The 15,628-nt window shown below is 37.4% G+C and overlaps 1 protein-coding gene across 1 annotated transcript in view; it reads right to left on the bottom strand.

The window, feature by feature from the left end:
• Nucleotides 1-991: 991 nt before the first annotated feature.
• The window catches only part of LOC132548133 (G patch domain-containing protein 8-like), a 36,352-nt gene continuing 21,715 nt past the window's right edge, over nucleotides 992-15,628 (bottom strand). Inside the window, exons 5-8 of the mRNA XM_060211953.1 lie at nucleotides 11,687-11,742; nucleotides 10,670-10,849; nucleotides 9,191-9,435; nucleotides 992-8,416 (exon numbers count right to left, since the gene is read on the bottom strand). Of these exons, the coding sequence (XP_060067936.1) occupies nucleotides 4,189-8,416; nucleotides 9,191-9,435; nucleotides 10,670-10,849; nucleotides 11,687-11,742 (4,709 nt within the window). The 3' untranslated portion in view covers nucleotides 992-4,188. The remainder of the gene's footprint in view (nucleotides 8,417-9,190; nucleotides 9,436-10,669; nucleotides 10,850-11,686; nucleotides 11,743-15,628) is intronic.

The following is a 15,628-nucleotide window of genomic DNA, read 5'->3' as shown; positions in this document are numbered from 1 at the left end:
ATATGTTGTGATAAGGAATGTAAACCAGAGATGTATATATGCGTTATATATGTCTCTGATAGAATCTATTAGATGGTGGGCTAATAAGAAATTAAAAGAAACACAATTAACCTATAACAAGATGATGCTGTTCTCAAGTGTGATACACAAGCATACTGTCAGTGATCAGAGAAATTTTATGTAGCCATACTCCTACAGTTTTACAAATATCAACAAGAAACTTGATACAAGGGTGTATTATAATCATACCAACAATACATCTTTTGATGTCGCTTACTTCTTTAAGTGTATAAGTCTAAAGACGCTTCACAATTACTTATGTTATCAATATAAAACATACCTAGGTGTGCCAAGTTGTCAATTTGGTACCATACAATTGTGTTAACGATCCTTAAATGATATGTGAAACTGAAGCTTCATATAATAATGTGTTATAATCATATGTAGTACATACAGGCTGTCAACCGATTCCTATAATTTCCTATATTTTGGTTCACAAACCTATATTTTGAAAGACCTATATTTCCTATATTTTCCTACTTTTTGGAAATATGTCCCCGATAGATGTAGAGATTGACAAACGTTATTATGATTATATCTATCATGTTGCTAACTATATTGATCATTTCAAATATATATACAGATGAGTAATATAGACTCCTTAAGGTTCTCGCTTTAATTGCAAAATCAAATTGTACACAAGTTGGTTTTCAGTATGTATTTGAATTTTTAAAATTTTTGTATTCTCTTCCTCAAAGGATGTTTCATAAAAATTTGGGGGTTATAAACTACTTGTATATAAAGTCCAAAATGGAAAATTCACATATGGAAGACATGTTTCAGTGCCCCTTGAAACAGAGGACCCAAAACTCTAATGGTGGGAATGGTGTTACAATAAGCCTTGTTCTTACTGATTATGTGACCTGCACTTATGCAGCAGTGTGACTGGCGAATTTTGGATATATTTAAAATAATAAAAAATAAGAAACACTTGTTCTGTTTTAAACCAATATTTTATCTAGTTAATGACATTACATAACAAATGGCTAACATATTCTGTCATTACCACTCACACCACATGCTTGAATAATTCACAGGGAAAAAACATGCAACGGTCAACAAGCACACAAATTATCTCCCTTTAATCATCACTTGGCAGGCAGCATTTCCCTATCCAGGATCTTGCTGAATACATTTGAGCAATATCTTTCTATTAATAAGGTAACAATATTGTCCACCAGTAGTCACTGTAAAACAAATCTCAAGCTCGATATGCCAGTATGTGATGTAGTACATCACATGAACAACAATCACAAAATTTCATCTAAGCTTGACGACAATTGTTTTATAAAACAATATATTATATAGTAAGAATATTGACGCATCTCACAACGATATATATAACTTATTATCTTATCTTTGTCATCATTAAAACTATGGAGAATAAATAAAATAAAATAACCTTTCATATTACTTTCCAAGCATTTCAAATTCACCATTAGTCATTTTAATTCCAAGCATTTCAAATTCACCATTAGTGTTACATCTATCAGTACAAGCATCATTGCTTTTGTAAATGATCCAAAAATCAAGAGAACATTAAATGATTTCCCCTTTATTCATGTTTCATGAAAGTGACAAAATATCATTATTTCATATCTATGCGAAGCGAAAAAAAATTGCATTTGTAGCATATTCTGTCACACCATTGAAATACATAAAGCACTTACCAAGATACCATTTAAGGACTTTTTCATTGCATTTTTAAAATAAAAATGCTTACAAATCAAAAAGTACAGGAATCTGTGACATAATCTTTGTTATGCTTTACAATAAAACATCACTATTGTACCATTTTCTGCTTTCAGCCATAAAATCAGTATCTAAATGTAACCAGTGATATATGAAGCAAATGTGCATCAAAAAAATAACAAAGTGGCTGGAATGATAGTTGATATAATTGTAAGTGATCTTTTGGCAAACCCATGAAATCGCTTTCAATTATCAGCTATAATTACACACAAAAAATAATTATTACTTATATTTACATAACCTACAACATTTTGGACAATACATGTTAGGAATCTGGTTATATTTAGTGAAAATGCTTATACGATGGAGTGAATTTAGTGATGGGAACAACTGAAACAGGAAATGGCTGGCAAGAGCATTATGACATCACAATACAGCAAGTCTAGTTGCAATTTATTATCTCATCATTATATCAACTGTCTAGTAGTTATTGAATGGTGTTGGCCAAATTGTAATGTTTTAAACTGTCTAGTAGTCACTGAATGGTGTTGGGCAAATTGATATGTATTAAACTGTCCAGTAGTTATTGAATGGTGTTGGCCAAATCGAAATGATTTAAACTGTAGTAGTCACTGATTTGTGTTGGGCAAATTTAAATATATTACACTGTCTAGTAGTAATTGAATGGTGTTGGGCGAATTTAAATATATATAACTGTCTAGTAGTCATTGAATTGTGTTGGGCAAATTGAAATATATATTAAACTGTATGGTAGCAACTGAATGGTGTTGGGCAAATTCAAATATATTAAACTGTCTAGTAGTCACTGAATTGTGTTGGGAAAATTTAAATATATATTAAACTGTGAAGTGGTAATTGAATGGCTTTGGGCAAATTAAAATATATTAACAACAACTTAAAAGTTAGAATTTTGGCCATACAGGAATTGAAGTAATAGTTCCTGTAATATTACTTCATGTTCCTAAATCACCTTAACTAAACTTTATCACATGAACTTCCAGATCACATGGACTTCCAGATCATATCATCTACCAATAATGTTACAAGTAGCAAACATGTATGCACTTCTTACCACCTTGGCCTTCAGTTCCATGGTGGTCAATCCTTTCAAAACCGTCTGATTATATTTTAAGTCAGTTTTTAATCAAAAGCTTCAATAAATGTTGCTTCCTTCAATATACAGAAAGATTCATCGTCATCAAGCTAACTTGCCAAAAAGTGATAACTTGATCAAATTTGATTTCATCAAACTATTAAACATATTTACAGTATCTGACAAAGTGAGCTTAAAGATACGAAAAAGTATAGCATTGTTAAAATCTGACCAATCAAAAAAGTGATATTTTCCACTTGTAAAATTCAACATAACATGAAAAAAATTAATTATTAATTTCCAGCATTACAAGAAGAAACATTTATCTCCCTGTCAAACACATTTGATTTGAACTCCCATATTTCATTATGTCTTTAACAACAAAATATTGTGAAAAGATCTAATGTGTACCTAGTAACTGAGGCTATGATGAGATCACAATATTTCTACCACAACAGTTGGATGTTATTCTACTTCAAAACCATCAATTAATCATTACAATAGTTGTATAAATATATATTTATACCGTATGTGGTCCAATATTTAAGCTGCTTTGATTTGCTGACATAGTGATCTTGTGAAAATCAATACATATATGCCCAATAAGTAGTTCACAATTGTTTTTCTAACTATTTGATTTTTACATGGATTTCTATTGATGGATTACTGTTTTGAAGATAAAGAAATATCTGAAATTGTCAGTTTTGCATATCAATTTAAAGCATTTCACATATCATTACCTGGTAAGTCCCAAATGATGTTATAAACAAAACGCATAAGGGTACCAAACAAGATCAATTCGTCCTCAGAATAATGTTTTAACTGTGGTAGAAACCGGTTACACAAACTTGTGGCTGTTGTATAATGTATTTCTTTCACTCTCATTAACAATTTATCAAAACTCACAAAAAATTTTGAAAAAATAACAGAAGAGAAAGAAATACGATGCACAACAACCACTCATGTAATGTCTATATCTCATCGTTCAAACATGATTAACTTACAGCCCCCTCCATTCACCCATCAAAAAATAAACCATTTCCTTTTTCAGTAGTGAAATTGCCATTTGTCAGTTTGCAGAATTAAAGTACACAACTAACACTTCCATAACATTGAGGATCAATTAGATGTATATGCTTTACATGCTGAAGAAGACAAAAGTGAATTCAAGAGTATTCAATCACCAAATATACTATCCTCGGTGTAATCCTACTCATTTGGCACAGCCTTATAGCACTGACTCATGAAATTGGATAAAAAGAATTCATCTGGACATGCAGCATTTTGCAATCTAAAATGCTGAGATTAGTACTAGGCTCATTTTATAGGTGAGGACGTACAATGCGTGGGATTAGCAAATGGTTGCCAACAATTACTGGTTGACCACTATGTGCTGCCAGATAGTGCTGAGGGAGATGGACAGTAGGCCCAGCACTGGCTGCTGCAGCTGCTGCTGATGCGGCAGCCATCTGCTGATGTGCAGCGAGAATCTGTTGTTGTTGATGTGATATGAGAGTAGGCTGGGCTGCTATGGGAATCCCATGTCCTGAAGGTGTCAAGTGAATCTGAGGTGATGCTTGCACAAGTCCAGGGATGTGAGCAGGCTGTGCACCAGCAGCTGCAGCAGCCAAGGCATTCACAGGTTGTAGTCCCGCATGATGAGGAACTGCAATCATAGGTGCCCCAGCTTGAATTGGTACCAACCCTCCAGCCGCTGAATGAGGAAGGAGAATGTGTTGACCACTGATTTGTGGAGAGTGTCCCATTGCTGCCACACCAGCCATCTGAAGCTGGGACAAGACAGATTGCTGTGATGGCTGTGCTAACATGATTGTCTGTTGTGGTACCGGGGACTGTATGGCGATCAGTGTGGGTTGTTGCTGTTGTTGCTGTAGTTCTTCTATTGAGATTTGATCCTCCTCCAAGGACACCACTGACTGCTCTTCCACATTTTCCTCCTCTTCCTGCTCTTCCTCTGAGGAAGATGATTCACTGATGGTTTCACCTTTCTCCTGTTTAGCCTGTCGTCGCAATTGTTTCACTGCATGTTTCTGGGCCTGCTCCTGAAGACGCTTATATTGCTCTATTTGTTCAGGAGGAATTACAATGGATGGGTTAGTGACAATCTCTTCAACTTTCTTTTCCTCCTCCTTTGTTGGTGGAGGAGGCTGTGGTGAAGGAGAACGGGATGGAGGAAGAGGAGGGGGTGTTTTGTCCTTTGTTGGGTCTCTGTCTGAGTTATGATAGGGATAGCGTGGCCCTATGTTGTAAGGATCATTTGGTCCTCCCATGTGTGATGCAGGACCCATATGTGAAGGGGGCATATTCTGCATATGTGGTGGACGTCCCATACTGTGACCAGGTGGTGGTCCCATTCTGTTAGGAGGTGGGTACATTCTCTGTCCTGGGGGAGGCATGCGGTGAGGTGGCATGCCTCTCATGCCCATGTTACCTGGTGGTGGACCCATGTTTCGGGGCAAAGGGCCCATGTGTGGTCCACGGTGCATATTATGATGTGGGCCAATATGCGGGGGCCCACCCATGTGATGAGGTGGCGGCCCTCGTATATTCTGTGGCATTGGCCCACCGGGTCCATGTGGGCCATGAGGCCCGCCCATATGATGTGGACCACCAGGTCCATGGGGACCATCATATCCTCCTGGCCCATCATACATCGGATGGTAATCATGTGCTCCATCATGAGGTCCATAAGGGCCATGACGACCACCAGGATGCCCATGTGGACCAGGAGGGCCTCCATGAGGTCCCATTGGACCATGATAGTGTGGCTGCATATTTGATGGGTTTGGTTCCATTCCTGAAGGTGGAGGTGGTGGGGGAGGCAGTAGAGATCCTTGATAGCTTCCTGATGCACTATCTGGTTTGTCCTGTGCTCCTGGCTTATCCTCAATTGTAGGTAAAGGAATGTCAAAGAAATCCTTTGTGTTTGATGTATCTTTCTCCTTTTCTGCTTCTTCACTAGCTGCTATGCCTTTTTTAACTAAGTCTGAGTGTTGTTGTTTCTTCTCTTTGATTTTTTGGACAATATTTTCTGCAGATTTTGTGTCATCCTCTTTGCCAAAGTCTGGCAGAGGAATGTCTAGAGGATCAGACTTTGAATCTTTGTCAGTCTTTTCTTCTTTCACTGTTTTTTCTACCTTTTTAAGAGGTCGATCACCCAACACACTAGAATGTCTTGATGACCGACTGTAGTCAGAGGACCTAGTCCTTCTATGAGATCTAGAGTGTCTATATGATTGAGATCTGCTTCTTGACCTAGAATAACTAGTTGACCTACTGCTTCCCCTTGAATAAGACCTGTAGTGGTGACCTCTTGATCTTGACCTTGAGCGTGAATATGAACTAGACCTGGAATATCTGCGACTCCTTGACGATCTGGAGCGTGACCTAGAACTGTAGCTATCATCTGTATAACTAGTGTATGATCTAGAATGTGACCTTCGTGATCGTCTGTGAGACCGGGATCTAGATCGTGAACTACGGGAGTAAGATCTACTATATGACCGTGATCTTGAATGACTAGAGTCTGACGAGTATGAAGAACTTCCTGAGCGGCTGTAGCTCCTAGAATAAGATCTACGATGATGATTGCGACCCCTTGAGTGAGATCTACTTGAGTCTTTGCGTACATCTTTTAACTTGTGCTGTGCAGTTTTTGTTTCTGGCTTGATCTTCTGTTGACCACTTGGGTTTTGTAAAACAGATATAGTTAGGTTCATTGGTTTGCTTGCAACATGTTGAAGCACAGCTTGATTGTAAACAGTCTTTTTTATCTCAAGTGAAGTCAGCTTTGTGCTGACTGTAGGTGTTGTTTTACCAAGAACTTTTGGTTCCTTAGCCAAAGAAGTATTCACTGCTATATCTGTTTCACTGTCACTTGTATCCCATTTTGATTTTGTATTATCATCTGTTGCTTTCATTTCGATCATATTTTCCATTTGGTTCCATGAATTTTCAACTGGTGTCTCTACCTTTACTTGCTGTAAGGGTGTAACTTTCTGTCTCTTTGATGACACAGGAGTGTTCTCATTCACACTAGACTCACTGGTTTGTCGTTTACGAGATGATGAAGTTACACTCTGTCTCTCAGAACCACTGCCAGGTTCCTTTTTTATTTTCTTGCTGATAGCTGAAGTTGTCAAAACTGGTGAACTCTTACTCCTGTCTGAAGCAGGATTTTTCCCAGTTTTTTTACTAACCTCTACCTCACACTCAGATTCCTCACTGGTATAGCTACGTTTTACAGCCACCCTTTCAACTGGTTTTTTTCCATCAGATGACTTGACATTGTTAACTTTATCAAGTTTCTTTCCATCTCCTTTCTTCTTCCTTTTCTTCCTCTTTCTTTCTTTAACAAATTCCTCCTCATCTTCAGAGGAATCAGACATTTCCTTTTTCTCTCTTAGTTCTCTAACAGTCTTACTGTGAGTAATCTCTGATTTTTTGTGGCTTTGTTTGGAATCTACCTTACGTTCAGAAGAAGATTTTGTCTTCTGTTGCTCCTTTGCAGACTCCTTTGTAGAATCCTTTTCACTATCTTTAGGATTTTCCTTACTTTCTTGATTTACTGAATCTTTTAGAAGTGCTTCCTCTTTCTTGTCACTACTATGCTGTTTCTTTTTCTTCTTTTTTGACTTTTTGCTATGTCTATGTTTCTTGTGTTTGGCTGGCTTTTTGTGGCTTTCATCCCCAGACTCATCACTCCCTCCCTGAGAGTTACCTTCTGATTCTGCATCTTTCTTTTCTTTCTTGTGCTTGCTATGAGACTTTTTCTGGTCTTCAATCTCATCCTTTTTCTCGTCTGCATTTTTATCAGTTTTTCCTTCCTCTGTTGGTTCATGATGTTTGCTCTTTCTTTTCTTTTTCTTCTTTCTTCTCTCGGAAGACTTTTTACCTTCGGCTTCTGTTGCTCCATGCGTTGTACTGTTGCTCTTGGCTGATTTCTTATGCTTTTTGCTTTTCTTCTTTTTCTTCTTCACCACTTTTTCTTCTTTAACTGATGTATCCTCCAATGCTGTCTCATTTGATTGTACCTCTGTGGTGGACACTTCCACTGTGGACACGACTACACAACTGTCAACCTCTTTTGTTTCGGCTGGTGTTTCTATCTCTTTGGAAGAGTGTATGACATCAAGTTTAGGTTTGACCAATAACTGATTGAAGTCGAAGGTTAGAGGATCACAGCTGAAGCCAATGACTGGCTCTGTTTTTGTATACTGAACCATAGCAACTGGCCAGTCCAGTTCCATGGTTTCCTCTTTGTTCATGACCTTGATGAATGATCCCAGCGACTTTGCCTGCAGGTGCTCCTCATCATTAACAGAAGGATGTTCCATCTTTGATGCTGCAGCATCACAATGGGACACTGGAAGGAGTTGGCCATCTGCCTCAATCAATTTGGATTTTTCTTCCTCGTCTTCATGTTTAAACACTGCAGCAGATGATATCTTGGCACCAGTCTTCTTGAAGGAAAAACTCACCACACCTCCAGCCTTGTTCTGGTCATCTTTACTAAACAAATCAGCTTCTCTGTAATAGAAAAATGAAACAAACACATTTAAAATATAATAAAATCTTATTTAGTAAATAGCTGCAATTTATTTTACCTATAATTTCTACTTTTTAATGGTTAGTCAACACATGATGTTAATCTCAACTGGTTCCTCTTCCCATATGGGAAACCAACAAATTATCAATTTGTATATGGCAAACCTCAGGTCAGTTCTAAGACAAGAGGCCCACATTCCCACAAAATTTCAGCCCAATGCCATCAGTGGAAATGGGAAGTTTTCAAAATGGTGGCTATATTGGATACTGGACCAGACAAATAATAACATTTGGGCAGGACTATCACTGGATCATTTGTTTTGTTTAAAACTTTAAACAGATTTTACCCCTATGACCTTGGAAATGCATCAAGGTCATTAATTTGAACAAAATTATCAATGCTTTATCACAACATGCTACAGGCCTTATACCAGCACCCAGTGCCTGTTGGTTAGAGACAAGCAGGAATCTGAATAGAAAGTTTACACATGGCAGACAGAGGACGCTGTTACGCGCATGGACAACGGATGAAACATGACAACGATAGTTCATCCTGACCTTCAGGTCAGATGACCTAACAAACTTGATTGTCCTTCATTGCAGCATGCTAACGAAAAACTATCATGACCCTTGGCCTCTTCATCATTGAGACAAAGTTGTTCAATGAAACATGATAGACAACAATCTCCTTTTCAGTATTCTAAATTATGATATTAACCTTATTTTCAAGCGAACTAGGAAAGATGTTGTGTGTACCTCTGATCATGGTTTGAAGTAGGGGATGTATTTGGTATCTTGATGGAAGTAACACATTCGTCTGGCATCTTAATAGAAGCAAGATATTCATCCGGCATCTTGATTGAGGCTAGTGAATCATCTGGCACTTTAATGGAGGCCGGTGAATCTTCAGGAATCTTGATTGAAGCAAGGCATTCATCTGGAGTCTGGATGGAGGCCAGTGAATCCTCAGGCAATTTAATGGAAGAAACATCTTCCTTCGCCTAAAACAGAGAATGATTGTTCTAAACTGATTCGAACAGAGAGTCAATCTTAAGTATCAACCACATCTGTCCCTGAGATAACATGTACATTACTGAAGACCAAGAGGCCTTTACTACTCACTAAAGTATTTTAGTAATCACTGTGATTGACAATATTATATAAGTTATATCATACATTTTGGATCTATTACCGTAAATCACTTAGATTCAGCAAATATCTTATTCGCCTCTTCAGACATATTTGTGAATACATGATCTGGAAATTACTTTCAATTCATGAATGACAAATTTTTAAAAGCAAAGACTCTTCAAAACTCTGATATCAGTTATCAAATCAACATGGATGCCATCCAGAGGAATCAAAAATAATAGTACTGGGATTTGTATTCACAACTGACTCTTGTCAAACATTTAATAAAGTTTGTAAATTAATTATACACAAATAATCCTTTATTTCATTGATGTATTTTAAAATTACTTTGATCATGCCAAAAACATCAAATAGCAAATATCAAACATCAAACTCAATTGGCTTTGGGCCTTCAATTGTCTATGCACAGATGTAGGGCCTGATGTTGTGTACGGTTTACTAAACAATATTTCCAGTGTTTCAGTGTCTGTACTGTTCAATATTAACGAAGGCCATTGCATACTGACAAAATTCATAGTTCAATATTATTTCTTCTTGTAAGTTACACAAAGCTATTCATATCATAAACAAGCATGGCGGTTGTTCTAGGATTTGACCTATCATACGGTGACCTATTGATCCCAGAATGCAATACGCTATTGTAAACTTCCATCATGCATTCAATTGCAGTGAAGTAACCACAAAAGTCAAGAACATATTATTGTGATCTTCCAATCATTCCATATACGATTACAAATGTCGGCTCTTCACAATCTGTGTCAGTACAAACACATGGCGGGTAGGAGCATGTAAAAAAAATCAGTCCCGTCTATAACAGGTATGTTCCCTTTTTTTTTCTTTTCATTTAGTCAATTTTTGTTCATCCACATATAAGCCGCCACCGAATATAAGTCTCATGTCTGACTCACGAAGAAAAAATATAACATGGAAAATAGGATAAGTGATTTGCAATATTAAATAATTACTTCACTCGTCTCCAGCAGCACTGGCATTAATATGCAATATAGTTACAGGGACTGCGTGTTGATAACTGGATTAAGTGAGCTGCTGGAAGTGTTGGACTAGTAACTAAATGCACAGTACCTGATTTGCTGTTGTCTTCTCCAAGGTCCTGCTTATCTTCCCAGTGGCATGCTTGTGATCCCCATGACTAGCTTTGTGATTGCCTGGGTCCGACTTGCCATGGCTCTTTCCATCACCAGGGCTGTCCAACTTGTTCACATCTAGGCGATTAAGGCTCACCTTAATTTTCCTTTTGGTCTCCTGTTTTCAAATTTAACAGTGTGGCATGAGAATATAAGGTACTAGATGACAATGGTGGTCATGATAAATTTGCAGTGATGATAAGAAACACAATATACAGTAACAGTGGTTCAGCTTCCATGATGCAACAGCATCCAGATAATAGAAGGTACATAATAACCACACCTTGTCTACAGGTAACAGATTTGTACATTACCGGAGCATCTACTTATCAGATAGGGCCCCCAGTATGTGTCTAGCATTAGTTATACTCTTGACAATAGAAACTAACACAAAACTCCTATTACACATTCGCATCACCCTGAACAATCATGTCAATTGTCAAAAAATACTTGCATTTTGCATTCTAAGATAAGACTTCCAAGATTGAAAGTGCTGAGAGAATTTGTCCATCATAAAGCAATTTCAGAAAGCTTATTGGAATTCTTGGCAGAACCAGCCTTATTAATGTTGAAAGAAATCACATGACCTTCAATAGAGGTCACTGCTGCTGCCAAAATGTCCATGTTTTAGGCATACTGGTCAACAGGAATTAGTCATTTGAACAACTCACTTTCTCAAACCTTGATTATGGTTAAGATCATATCATGTTCTCTATCTCTGCAAGCAAAAGTGATCTTGCAGAACTATGTATGACAAGTGGAACCTCTAGATCCTGCCATGTATATAGTGACTATTTACTGGCAGTAATGATATAGAGGTTAACAATAGTAATCTAATCTTCTTTCACAGTACATCCCTCTATAGAGCATGTGACAGATGTCTCAAGCTGACTTGCTTGTCAGACAGACAAACTGTTGCTCCATTTGAATAAAACTCCAACTCCTGCTGCCTTACCTCATGGTTGGACTTGTAACTGTTTGCTCCGTCAGAGTTAGTTCTGCCCTCTTTAGCTGTAAATATAAGATTAAAATTACACATGTGTTAAGTCAAACTCCTAACCTCACACATTCATGTCATCTGTATTTAGGCATGCGAGGTTTATATATATACACACAAATGACTCTTATTTCAATGAATTTGATCAGGCTGTCTCTATGACAGACCAAACTGGAGCAAAATGTACAATCAAATAAATTAACAAAATAAACATTGAAGTATAAAAAACAACTTTTTTTTTAAAATGAAATTTGTTGTGATCTAAAATAATTTGTAAAATGTGAAAAATCAAACCCTTCCCAAGCATGGTATACCTACGTTCCAATACTAATGTTATCATTGATGGTACAACAACAAACACCAAGTGGCCAAACTGTGCTAGCCAAGGGGGGGCCACCCATAGTTTCAAACACAGAAGAAACCCTCTCAAAGCTTCAAAAATAAAACAGCAGTCTTGGTTAAGACCATGATATTAAAGAAAATCACCACAGATACATTGTTCTGGTTATTACTTAATATAGAAATTCCAAATTTTATACCTGAATGCAGACACATTATAATACTTTTTTGTTTTTGTTTTGTTTGTCATGAGAGTAATACTTCTGATTCTGGAAGCTATGTTTGTCCCTGTTGTGTTAGGGAGATACAAGCAGCACAGGTTAATGTCTATGATACAGCAGTAGTCAGTCAGGTCAAACTAACATACAGATGCAGGTCTCTAGATAAGGTGTCCTACACTAGGTGATATTCTGTATATATGTAAGGTGACAAGTTGTGCAGTCCAGGATGTGATGGATCATTATCATGATAACAAGATCACTCTTACATTAAGTACCAGAAATTTTCCTATCTTGAACCACTAACTTTAAATTTCACGGGCTCCTTATATCTACAGGAATATAAATTTCAGATTAAAACCTGCATGCAATATTATCATGTCAAGTAAATAACTGATTATATGAAGTTAATCATGGTAATGTTCCAGATCACCTACACATAGCTGTTAAGGAAGCTCCAAGCATTGTAACTTTGTCCAGATGGGCATGTACTATAAAGATTCTCTGATTTGTCAGAAATGTCAGTTACAATACAGGGAGCACCTACAGCACTGCCACACTTGTATTCCCTGTTAGGTATGTACCAGGTATATGTATGTCATACTGATTTGGCTGTATAAAAAGAAAGAGGGTAGAAAACAGCAGAACTACAAAGTTACAAAAGCCATAAATGAGCTAGCATTACAGTTACAAGTTACAATCACCTGTGGAAGAACAAAATGAAGCTACAAATATAGAAACAATCCAAATCATAAGAGCACTAATAAAGAACATCCATCAGTGTTATCTGAGTTCACACCAGAACATTGTTACTATCTCATATACAGAACACACATTACAGGACACAACTAGCTCTCAAGATAGAGACTGGCTTATCACCTTGCCCAGGTTTTTCCCCCTCCGTCATCCAAGTTAAAAGTCGTCCACACTTCTTCATTTTATGGGCATCCCCCTACCAATCACTGTTAAGTTATCTACTACACATTTTTTCCTTTTATGGGCAACCAATCACTGTAAAGGTAATCTACACATTTCTTCCCATTGTGGACACTCCCTCCTCTCCCCAACCAATCACTGTTAAAGGTAATCTACACATTTCTTCCCATTGTGGACACTCCCTCCTCTCCCCAACCAATCACTGTTAAAGGTAATCTACACATTTCTTCCCATTGTGGACACTCCCTCCTCTCCCCAACCAATCACTGTAAAGGTCATCTACACATTTCTTCCCATTGTGGACACTCCCTCCTCTCCCCAACCAATCACTGTTAAAGGTAATCTACACATTTCTTCCCATTGTGGACACTCCCTCCTCTCCCCAACCAATCACTGTTAAAGGTAATCTACACATTTCTTCCCATTGTGGACACTCCCTCCTCTCCCCAACCAATCACTGTTAAAGGTAATCTACACATTTCTTCCCATTGTGGACACTCCCTCCTCTCCCCAACCAATCACTGTAAAGGTCATCTACACATTTCTTCCCATTGTGGACACTCCCTCCTCTCCCCAATCAATCACTGTTAAAGGTAATCTACACATTTCTTCCCATTGTGGACACTCCCTCCTCTCCCCAACCAATCACTGTAAAGGTCATCTACACATTTCTTCCCATTGTGGACACTCCCTACTCTCCCCAACCAATCACTGTTAAAGGTCATCTACACATTTCTTCCCATTGTGGACACTCCCTCCTCTCCCCAACTAATCACTGTTAAAGATCATCTACACATTTCTTCCCATTGTGGACACTCCCTCCTCTCCTCAACCAAGCACTGTTAAAGGTCATCTACACATTTCTTCCCATTGTGGACACTCCCTCCTCTCCCCAACCAATCACTGTAAAGGTCATCTGAACATTTCTTCCCATTGTGGACACTCCCTCCTCTCCCCAACCAATCACTGTTAAAGGTCATCTACACATTTCTTCCCATTGTGAGCATCCCTCCTCTCCCCAACCAATCACAGTTAAAGGTCATCTACACATTTCTTCCCATTGTGAGCATCCCCTCTCTCCCCAACCAATCACAGTTAAAAGTCATCTACACATTTCTTATCTCTGTGGAAACCTCCCCAACCAACCATTGTTACACATTTTTCCCTTTGTGGACAGCTCCCTCTACCCAAAATGTTTAAACCTTAGCAACACAGGGTAGTTACATATCTGCCATTATTGAAAAATGGTAGAATTTTATACCCCTTCAAGAAAGACCGAGAATTGTGTTGTCCTTTGATGTTATGGAGATAGGACATCAAGACTTGTTTTCAGTTAAAATCCACTTAGTTCTGTGGGAGAAAAACTATCTAGGTGATAGGAAAAGTAGGGCGTGCAACAAACATGGTCATAATAATGGGTTACACACAGTGACAAGTGATACATAGAATTCTCCTGCCAGGAAAACACTTCATGTGTGCAAAACTTGTCCAATAGCAACTTGTATATGAAGAAGCAAACAAAAACAACTTATTACAAAGCATTTCTCCAAATTTTGAGTTACTAGCATCCGCCCTCCTCTACTGTAAGGATTACATATCTTAGATGTCAGAATTACCTCTTTATTATCATCAGTTTCTTTTGGTGATGCATGTAGAATGAGATACACTTGAGTGTTTTCAATAAAGGAGGAATTCTATGTATCAGCTAAAACAATTGAAAAATTGAAAAAAAAAAAAGAAGAAAAAAAAAGATAAAATTCATTTACCAAGAACATGTTATTAATCCGGCTATACTTATATATAATTACAAAAGCATTCAACATGACATGATGTGAAGAAATCACACAAGCCTATATGGTACATACAACCATATTTTAATTCAACTTTCATCAAGAAAATAATATCAATTAACTTGAAAGATTTTGTTTTGATTCATAATGTTTCTGAACATGAACAGGGGCTTGATACCCAACATATAAGTTCTATAAATGCTGTTATGAAATATCTCTAGAGAAATGTCTACCCTTAAACAGACATGTATTATACACAAAATATTTGTTTTAGTGTAATAACATGCAGTATACAACATATGATATTTTGCATAAATGCTACAAAAAAAGAAATGATGATACACAAAGGCTTGCAGTCTATAGTATTTACTCCAGATGAGTTGGACTTTCTTTTTTATATCTTAAGGATATGAAAAAACATAACTCCGGTCCCTAAAGTTAGTGTACACAAGATCACAATCAGACACTACCAAAACTGCAGACAATAATCAGGGTGCAGGGTAAAGGTAGGAATGCTGTGTTTGTGGGGATATCAAAATACACATAAATGGAAAATGTGTGTGTCATGCACCACAAGATGGCAATTTTCAATATACAAGGCATATAGCATTTTTGTT

The sequence above is a fragment of the Ylistrum balloti genome, unplaced genomic scaffold (genome assembly GCF_031769215.1).
Source record: "Ylistrum balloti isolate Yb309-2 unplaced genomic scaffold, AGI_CSIRO_Ybal_v1 Utg370006, whole genome shotgun sequence".
NCBI lineage: Eukaryota > Metazoa > Mollusca > Bivalvia > Pectinida > Pectinidae > Ylistrum > Ylistrum balloti.
The sequence above is the reverse complement of the archived record's forward strand: the minus strand, read 5'-3'. Positions and strand labels throughout refer to the sequence as shown.